The sequence below is a fragment of the Neovison vison genome, chromosome 6 (assembly GCF_020171115.1).
Source record: "Neovison vison isolate M4711 chromosome 6, ASM_NN_V1, whole genome shotgun sequence".
Lineage (NCBI taxonomy): Eukaryota > Metazoa > Chordata > Mammalia > Carnivora > Mustelidae > Neogale > Neogale vison.
Window position 1 is genome coordinate 140,934,290 of NC_058096.1, and position 10,628 is coordinate 140,944,917.

General features: G+C 42.6%; 1 protein-coding gene across 1 annotated transcript in view; it reads left to right on the top strand.

Annotated features, from left to right (window-relative positions):
- Window positions 1-4,920, top strand: part of PLCL2 (phospholipase C like 2) — a 190,596-nt gene extending 185,676 nt beyond the window's left edge. The window contains exon 6 of the mRNA XM_044252517.1: window positions 4,054-4,920. Within this exon, the coding sequence (XP_044108452.1) occupies window positions 4,054-4,233 (180 nt within the window). The 3' untranslated portion in view covers window positions 4,234-4,920. The remainder of the gene's footprint in view (window positions 1-4,053) is intronic.
- Window positions 4,921-10,628: the final 5,708 nt, after the last annotated feature.

A 10,628-nucleotide genomic window follows, 5' to 3' on the forward strand; every position in this document is an offset into this window, starting at 1 on the left:
CAAAAAACTCCTGGACCTAATGAGCAATTACAGTAAGGTTGCAAGAAATAAGGTTACTGTGTAGAAGTCCATTACTTTCCTAGATAATAACAAGGAATGAGGGTAATTTGACATTAAAAACATAATGCCAGTTATATTAGCACCTCCAAAAATGAAATAATTGGGTATAAATCTAACAAAATATGTGCAAGCTCTATATGAGGAAGACTATAAAACTCTGAGGAAATATATCAAAGATAAAATGAGTAAGTGGAGAGATATCTATTCCTGGTTTAAAAGACTCAGTATTTGCAAGATGTTGTTTCTTTCCAAGACTCAGTATTTTCAAGATGTAGTTTATTTGAGCTATAGATTCAACACACTCTCAATCAAAATTCTGTCAGGTTATTTTGTGGATATTGACAGATTGATTTTCCAGTTTACATGGAGAAGCAAAAGACCCAGAATAACCAACATAGCATAAAAGGAGAAAAACAAAGTCAGGGAACTGACACTACTTTGAGATTTATTATAAGGCTCCAGAAATCGAGACAGTGTGATATTGGTGAAAGAATAGACAATTAGATTAGTGGAACAGAAAAGAGAGCTTAGAAATAGACCCATATAAATACACTCAACTGATTTTTGACTGAGGGGCAAAGGCAATACAATGGAGCAAAGATATTCTTTTCAACAACTGTCCTGAAACCACTGAACATCCACATGCAAAACAACAACAAAACAAAACAAAACCCAAACCCCACAAATATATATAGAGATAGTTGGATAAATAGATAGACAGACAGACACAGACTTACACCCTGCATAAAAATTAACTTAAAACAGGTTATAGACTTAAATGTAAAATGGAAACTATAAGGCTCCTGGAAGATAATAAAGGAGAAAACTTCGATGACCTTGAGTACAGTGATGACTTTTTAGATGTAACACCAACAACACAATCCATGAAAGAAAGAATTCATAAGACCAGACTTTATTAAAATTAAAAACCTCTGCTCTGCAGAAGATAAGAGAACAAGAAGAGAAGTTGCAGACTGGGAGAAAATACTCATAAAAGACACATCTGATGAATAGCTGTTGCCCAAAATATACAAAGAACTCTTAAAATTCAACAATAAGAAAATGAACAGTCTGATTTACAAATGGGCAAAAGACTTGAGCAGACACTACCAATGCAGATACACAGATGGCAAGTAGATATGTGAAAAGTTATTCAACATTAAGTATGAGAGCATTGTAAATTAAAACAAAAATGAGACATCAGTGTTTACCCATCAGAATGACCAAAATCTAAAACACTAACAGTACCAAATGCTGGTAAGGGTGTGGAGCAGTAGGAACCCTCATTCATTGCTGGTGGGATGCAAAATGGCCCAGCCCTGTGGAAGACAGTATGGCAGTTTCTTACAAAACCAAATATACTATGTGATGCATCAATCACGTTCCATTTGGTATCTACCAAAATGAATTGAAAAGTTACACCAAACAAAACTCTGCACATGGATGCCTACAGCAACCGTATCCATAATTGCCAAACCTTGGTCGTAACTGAGATGTCCTTCAGTAGGGGAATGGATAAATAACCTGTGGTACATCCAGCATTAAGAACAAATGAGCTATCAAGCCATAAAAAGCATGGAGGAAAGTTAAATGCATCATACAGAGGGAAGGAAACCCATCTGAAAAGGCTACATACATATGACATTCTGGAAAAGGCAAAACTATTGAGTTGGTAAAAAGATCAGTGATTGCCCAGGTTTAGGGGGAAGGGAGAGATGAGTGGATGGAGCACAGAGGATATTTAGGGCAGTGAAACTTACTCTGTGTAATCCTATAGTGGTGGATACAGGTCATTACATATTTGTCCAAACCCGCAGAATGTACACCACCAAGAGTGAGCCCTAATGTAAACAGTGGACGTAGTGACAGTGATGTGCAGGGTAGGCTCATCAGTTATAACAAATGGACGCGCCATGGTGGGGCAGGCTGTCGGTAGCGGAGGGGGTGGTGCCTGTTGTCGGGATGGGAGCATATGGGAAATCTCGGTACTTACTGCTCAGTTCTGCTGTGAACCTGAGACTGCTCTAAAAAAATAAAGTTATTAATTTTAAAAAATGTTTGTGACTTTAAAGCACAAATGGAATATCTAGTTATAGTCTATTAACCATAAATGTATGTAGCAATCCCACATGGGAGGGCAAATAAACTCTTTAACAAGAAATTACATTTTGGGCACAATATCCCATATTTATATACAAAGACTTTACTGCTTGTAAAATTTCAGTATGTGAATCCAGTGACTAGTAAGAATGAATAAAAAAATGAAGCTCCTTCAGTTAAACTAAGCAGTGGAGCATCTATTTATAGTTACTAATTAAAGGTCTTCATAAAGTAGGAAAATCATGAACAGTAAGTGGTAAACAGCAAACCATTCTGTGGATTCTGGCCTCCCAGTAGCTTAAAATTACATTGTAATTTGGTCTCCCCAGAGACTGAGATTTGATTATAGTCCAGTTGCCTGCCAAGCCAAGTCCTATACCTGTTACCCTGGGCAGCTGGACCCCAGCTTTTGTTGTACAGGAGTACTTTAATGGAGATGCACATTGGGAGGCCATTAAAAAAAAACCAAAAACAGAAAGGGAGGAAGAAAGAATCGTACCAAGCATGTAAGTATGACCGAAGAAAAAGCCAAACTATGGAGGGATAGTAAAGAGAATAATAGAATAAACTTAGAGCCTGAGGAGAGGAAAAAAATAGCAAACAAGAAAAATAAGAAGGGAAGGTAATAGAATAAGTAAAAAGACTATTCATGGAAGGCAGTTAAAAATAGGAAGGAAAAATAGAACCAAAGTTCTACCAAAGTGGGAACATTGCAGTTTCCAGTGGAGCACCACATCATCTCTCCTAACCAGTCATCTTAATGATTGGCTGATACGTGGGCAGTTTCAACCCCCAGGGACATTTGACAACATCTGCAGACATTTTGGTTGTCACAGCTGAAGGTGTGCTACTGTTCTCTAGTGGATAAAGGCCAGGGATGCTGCTACCCAGCCTGAGATGCACAACAGAGCTGCCCACCACCTACCCCCCGCAAACCACCCAGCAAAAGAATGCTCTGGTCAAAATGTCAAGAGTGATAAGGCTGACGGACTCCCAGTGAAGACTCCAAGTCTTTCCCGCTGTGTTTTGACCTGTATGTGGCTAGACGGCATATATGTCAAATTGGCCACACGCCATGAAAGAAACTACAACTTGGCTAAGAAAGTTTATCCAAAGTAAAGAATCCTTTCCTTCCTTCCTTCCTTCTTTAGCAAGTAGTCAGTGAAAACTTGCTGTGTGCCTGTCTGCCAAAGCTTGCTTCCAAAGCACATCTTTATAAATGGAGACCAGACTCAGGGTGCTCAGGGGGCTAGGGATGGTGGGGGATGGTGTTGGGTGTGATGATAGAATCACGGTACCAGGGAGATCTTTGTGGCAGCAGAATAGCTCCGTGTGTTGGTTGCAGGGGTGGTTACATGAATCCCCCTTAGGATGAAGTGACACAGAGCTATACACATGCCTGGCATCTGTGCCAGCTGCCTGGTTTGGATACTGGACCATAGTTATGTAAGATGGAACCACTGGGAGAAATTTAGGAAAAAGTAGAGAAGACCTCTTTGTACTATATTTGCATCCTTCTGTGAATTTATACTAATTTCAGAATGAAAAGCCAAAAATAAAGCAAATCTTAAAAGAGAAAAACCAAGATGGGCCAAACAAGTTAGCTAAAGATAAACTTCTAACCAGGGTAGGCAGCTGTGGTCCACACACACCGAATCAGTTCAGACTGATAAATAGAAAGGACTGAAGACACAGCACACTCTTGGAGTTTGGTGGGGAAAACAGTCTTGTTTTTTTTTTATTAAAATTGACCTATTCGGATGCAGAGCCAGTATCAAATAACATGCCCTCTTGCGGCATCAAAATGTTTCTGGTTCAGTGGAAGACCTATATTGTCAGACTGCAGGAAGAAGTCATGTCACACCTAACATTTAATTGCGTATCTTGTTACAGGGACAAGCGGACCTTCTGAAATACGCGAAGAACGAGACTTTGGAGAACCTGAAACAAATCCATTATGCTGCTCTTTCATGTGGACTGAATAAACCAGGCACAGAAAATGCCGACGTTCAGAAGCCGCGCAGGAGCCTGGAAGTCATACCTGAAAAAGCAAATGATGAAACTGGAGATTGAAGGAATTTTCTAGAAACCATTATGGAGTTTATAACTCTAGGACCAATTGTAGTCAAATGGGGACATTTGCTTTGCACTCACTAATGAAAATAATATTTGGGATTTTAAAGCACAACTGGAATAGCTAATTACAGTCTATTAAACTGTGAATGTATGTAGCAATTCTGCGTGTGAAGGCAAATAAACTCTTTAACAAGAAACTATATTCCTGGCCAAAATATGCTATATTTGTATACAAAGACATCATAACAGTTCCGGTGTGAACAACAGGACTATTCGCTCTAGTTCCATTGAGAAAAAAAATGTTTTCTCTGGCTGAAAACAATTTCTTGAGATGGAAATGGATTGTATTGTCAAAGTAGTATTTATTGGAGAGAAATCTAATCTACGCATTTTGTTTATAGATGATTGCCAGAGTCTCTGGGTTATAGATGATTTTGGTGGCGTGCCTGCTGAGCCATAATTACTAGGGAGAATGTAAGTGGACAGATGCCCGAGTCCCCAGGGGCCCTGGAGAGCCGTCGAGCACAAGGAGAACATGCAGGATGGAAGCCTCGGGCTGAAGACGCCCGCTGGATAGCCACGCGATGTTAACGGCGACCGGTCTGGAAGCAACACATTGTAAATAGTTTTTCATTGTATGAAGTAGTGTTCACATTAAAAAGATGTTTTATGATATTTCTCCAATAGCAGTTCCTGCCTTTCATGAAGGTTTAACTTTCAAAGTTTCAAGCTAAAACTATTCTACTCTCCAGAGTGGCTAGTTGTCAAACAGCTTTGTCAAAAGTGAGTTGCTTGTCTGGTGTTAACAGTTTTGCCTCGAGGAAGGTGTTCAGGACTCTGCCCCGTGTCAGCTGACTGCGGGGGCCCGGGAACGGGACGCCTCTCTCTGCCTCCTCCCTTTCTCATGGTCCTCAAACAGTGCGGTGAGGATGGCAGAGGCTGGAGCGCTCCTAGCTGTCCTCCGCCAGCAGGGATCTTAAGCCAAGCATTTATTTCCTAAATCAGTGACACTTTGTGCTATTTTTGAAGATACCAGACACTGCAGCCTAATTACCGCTTCCCCCAAACCCAACTTGCTTTCAGGTTTTGGAAGAGTAAAAGCTATCTAAATCTTCAGCAACTCTTCTTGCTTTGTCCATTTTCTTTTCGGTGGCTCAGGTCTGGGTGGCAGATTAAGTACGAGGAACCTGCTATGTCCTCCCATAAGTTAGGAAGATGCTCAGGCCAATATATTTGATTTATTTCTGCCCAGACACCTAAACATCCTCTTAAAAAGCACTTTCTCTGCTCAGCTCCTGTCATTTGCATTCTAATAGCGTGCCTAAGTTAAGGTACGCATCTCCACTGGCTCTCCCTAGATGTAATTCCAGTTAGAAAATTAAACCTCTCTGTTACCTGAGTAATAGCAGGATTCCCTGCACGCCCCAGCAAGCAGTTGGCTGGTAGCTTTGGCTCTTAGCTCAGATAGGAACTCTACCCAGTAAAAAGGAAAGGGAAAAGAGCAAAGAATTAAAAGTAGTTTCATAGAAGGAAAAATAATGTATAATTTAAACTAATGTTAGCAATCCTTGAATTTAGCTGGCAAATATATAGCAATATCCAACTTAAGGTGGAAACCAGAAACAATTAAAAAATAACTTTTAAAATATAATGATATTGGAGCAAATGCTACATTTACAGTGGTGGCCGGCGTTGCGGAAGATCTGACTTGAATGAGTAAGAGCAAGGCACCTGTGATTCACTGCTGTTCTTCAGGTCACAGTCAGCACTTTAGGAAGTCTGAGAGGATTGCCTCTGACACTTTTTCCCAGATGCAGGAGTTGCAGACAAGAACGATGCAAAGTCTGATAGGGCATTGTTGGCCGTACACCCAGCCCTGGCTTTGCTCCACCTTTCCTCGATTAAAAAAAAAAGGGGGGGCAGCCTTCTTTTGACCCATCCTTTCGAAGGAATTAGCCACACGATGGGAAAAAGGAGGCACTCTGGTTGAGGACTTGCTCCCAAAGCTGCCCCTTTGCTCCTCCTGGCTGTCTAGCGCCCCGCCCCCCCAGTGAGGCCCCCACCCTTCAGTCAAGATGGTGGCTCCAACCCGGAGCACACGTTCCTGACGAACTGAGCTTCTTGCTCCTTCCATCCGCATTCAGACTGAAACAGGAACTGTCTGTCACATGGCCTAGGGCCAAGGTTATGATTTATGACCTTCATAAGCATTTTTGTTCTATAAAGGACTAACTGGTCTGCTCCGTATTGAACCAGTGGGGGCTTTATTCTAAACCCACTGGTCAAACAAAAGAGAGTCATGCTCCTGAGTTTATAAATTGTGGCAACAGCGGGGTGACATGCCAGCTCCCCATGACATCTACATTCCTTAAATGGGGGGACACCCCCGGTTAGTCTTTTATTGTAAATACAAATAATGCCCTTTAGTTTGACTAATGGATACATTAGTCCTACTGTCCACACGGGCTGTGTGTCGTCCCCTGAGGCACAGATTATGGCAAGTGCCCAGTCAGTTCAGAGGGAAAGGAAATGCCCCACAGGCAACAGGCAGGCAGAATGGAATGCCAGGTTCCCAGCAGCTGTGGAGCACCGTCCACAGAGGAGATCCCGAGGCCTCTGCTTGTCCAATGGATCCTCTCTGCTACCTGAGCCATTGTAAGTATTGATCTCTCCACTGCTTTCAGCAGCTGCAGCTTCTGAACAGTTGGAATGAAAGCCTCGAAGCCCCAGATGTTCACCCTTCCATCTCAGGGTGCACGTGGCTAGGGATCTGGGCCTGGGGAGAGTTCCTCCCCAGTTGGCTGGCCCACGCCCTAGGGAGGATGCTCTCCACCTCCACGTCCTCACCACATGGCCTCATTTGGTATATTAAATACTTAGCACTGAATCTTTAGTCAAGGATTGAAACAATATAATGCACATTTGAACCCAGTAAACAGCATCACTCCCCTCAGTGTCACCCACTGAGTGCAAAAGCCCAGGCTCAATCTCTCTCTACCATGTTCAGTAGGTGCTCACGTCTGAGCTGTGTTTCATCTGAGCAGACACGTCTACCACAAATTGGAAGACTCTTCTGTTTGTTATGTTTGACAGTGGGACCCTTTGTTGGGGTGGTATGTCAATGGCTGTGCTTGGGGACTTTGCATATGTCATTTCATCCCCTCAACAGCTGGCAAGATATTTATCCAGTATTACAGGTGACGAAACGATGACTTTAGCCAAGGTCACAGACTGCTCAAGGCCGGATGTGAACCCAGATGTGCCTGCTCTGAAGTCTGTCCCCAAGCACTATACTCTTCTGAATGCCAAATATATATTTCTCCGCTAAACTACAAGGTATGTACTAGGTCATAAAGAATAATGAGGTAATTGGCATTTTATTCCTCGTTCACACTGAAAATGAGCTCCCTAGAAACCACTGAGATTTACTTTCTGTTCTATTGAGCACATTTTAGATACTAGGAATCACCATGAACAAAAGCAGACCTGGTCCCAACCCCTGTGGAGCTCACAATTTGGTTCTGAGGAGCAGGAGACATTAATCCAAATAATTACAAAGATAAGATATAATTAGAACTCTGTTGAGGGCAATGAAGGGGCTCCCTAGGCTCACATCCTAGCTGCGTATTGAGGGGAAGTGTTCTCAACCTCTCTTGCTTCTGTAACTCAAGGATTGGGGGGGAAAAAATTCTGCTTTCCTACACAGGATTCTTGGGAGGACTGAATAAGATGGTGGTTTATAAGGTGCCTGGCTTATGGTGGACCTGTATTATTACCAGTAGTTATTCTTGAAAGGCAGAGCCGTGAGAATATATACAGGGGCCTTACCCTCTTGAGAAGATGAACTCACTGTCTTTTGCTCTAAAATGCCACCCTCGGAACTTAAAATAGTCATTATACCTTTTGTGGTTCTGGGCGTTGGCTGGGCTCACTTCAGTAGTTCTTGCCTGGGGTCTATCACTCAGTTGCTGCCAGATGTCAGCCGGGGCCGCAGTCACCCAGCTGGCTACACATTCAAGATGGCTCCCTCACAGGGCTCCGGGCAGGGCACTGGGCAGGGCGCTGGGCTGGGCTGTCAACCGGAACATCTACACGTGGTCTCTCCATGTGACTTGGACTTCCTATAGCAGGGCACTGGGTTCTAAGAGTGAATGTTCCAGAAGACCCATATGGGAGCCCCAGGTCTTTTCGAGACGTCTTGAGCCCATCTTTCTGACAATACAACATTCTCCTGTATTCTCTTGTTCAGATAGGTCACGAAGTCTGCCCAGGTTCAGGGGGCTGGAGAAATGAACTCCCTCTCTTGTGAGGGTTGTGGCAAGGTCACGCTGCAGAAGAGGATATGGGATAGGAGATACTAGGACCACTTTTGGAAGATACAAACTGCCACAGAAGATTCCCTGAGAAAGTGGTATTTTAGCTGGGATCTGAAGGCAACAATGGTCAGGAGAGGGTGAAGCACTTCAAGCAATTTAGGCAAAGAACCCGGCATGTTGTAAAAGCCAGCAATAGGAGGAAAGCTGGCATGTTTGAGGACCCAAGGAAGCAGGGTGATACGGGGGTGCAGACAGTGAGAGGGGGAGAGTGGTGAGGTTGCTGCGTGGAATCCATCATGAAGGCCTCTACAGGCCTTGTCAGGGATTTTGGTCTTCTTTTCCTAAAAAGCTGGTGCCAAACACTTAGTTTTATGTATATTTAATCTACCTCTTATTGGTTTTATTTAATTGCAAAAGAAATATATGCTCTTAATATATGTTACCAAAAAGATCAAACGCTAAAGAATGTAAATTAAAAAGTGCCCCTGCCTCTCACACTGCCCATCTCCTGCTCCCCATGGGAAATGGGTTCGGCCAGCTCCTCCTCACGTGGGGATGCTCAGAGGACACCAGCAAATGCCGTCTTTCTCTCTCTTAGAAGTTCCCACTTTCACTGTTGAGTAAAGATAGAACTTTCTTTAAGGATCATAGAAATCGAAGAAAGTATTTAAGAAGTAAAGCTATGGCCTGGAGAGTGATGAATAGCAATTTGATTTTATGAACTACAATAATTTGCATTTTATCAAAGCCACAGATGTGAGGTAGAAAAGAAATTAACAACTTCCGTGAAATATGACTTAGAATTTATAAGAACAAATGTCTTCCCTCTAAAAAGATTTTTTTAGGGACAGCTGGGTGGCTCAGTCAGTTGAGTGTCTGCTTTCAGTCATGATCCCAGTGTCATAGGATAAAGCCCCTCATCAAGCTCTTACTCAGCAGGGAGCCTGCTTCTACCACTGCCTGCAGCTCCCCTTGCTTGTTCTCTCTCTCTCTTTCTGACAAATAAATACATAAAATCTTAAAAAAAAATAAAATTGCTTTTTACTCTGAACCAAAAGTCACAAAAATTCTTCGGGAATGGATTGTTGTGGCCATTGAGGTTGATTATAGGTTGAGATGAGCATTCTGGACGCATAGTAAAATATGATTTGAATAGGGGCGCCTGGGTGGCTCAGTGGTTAAAGCCGCTGCCTTCGGCTTGGGTCATGATCCCAGGGTCCTGGGATCCAGCCCCACATCGGGCTCTCTGCTCAGCAGGGAGCCTGCTTCTTCCTCCCTCTCTGCCTGTTTGTGATCTCTGCCTGTCAAATAAATAAATAAAATCTTAAAAAAAATATATATGATTTGAATAATGAATTGTCAAAGCATTCAGTAGGTATAATATGAAGAATAAAACCCCCCTTGCATTTACCCCTAGCCCCAGGGCTAAGCACTTGTCATGCTTAATCATTTCTGGTTTTGATTCTTCAATAATTGTTTCCCAAACTCTAGACCAATGTTGTCCAAAGAACTTTCTAAGATGATGGAAACATCTCTATCTGTGCTATCTAATGCAATAGCCACTGGCCGCATGTGGCTATAAATTTAAATTTTAATTAATAAAAACTCAATAAAATAAAACCATTGCATCCTCAGTCACCCTAGCAACATTTCGGTCATTCCACTGTCACATGTGGCTAGCGGCTACCATAACGGATCTCTACAGTGTGGCTGTAGAGATTATGCTTATCCCTGTGCTTCTGCTTTATCAACTTTTAAAGATCTGTTACTTTACATGAAGGAAAATAAAAATTCAGCTCACTTCACTGCTTCTTCTCTTTGCCCTCCCTTCATTCCCAAGCCCTGCTAGGAACACTTTAGTTTTAGTGCTATTGCTTCTTCATGATAGCTTTTAGCAGTATATTTTATACTGCTTCTCGGTACATCCATTGTTGATTATCATGCTTCGCCCCACCTCCTTGGTAGATCAGGATATTAGAGTTCTTCCCTGTTTCCCTCCAAGATGCCTGCACTCAGAGCTACCAACCAGCACAGGGCTGTGTCTCCCATTGTCAAGGCATTACATTCTATTCTGGA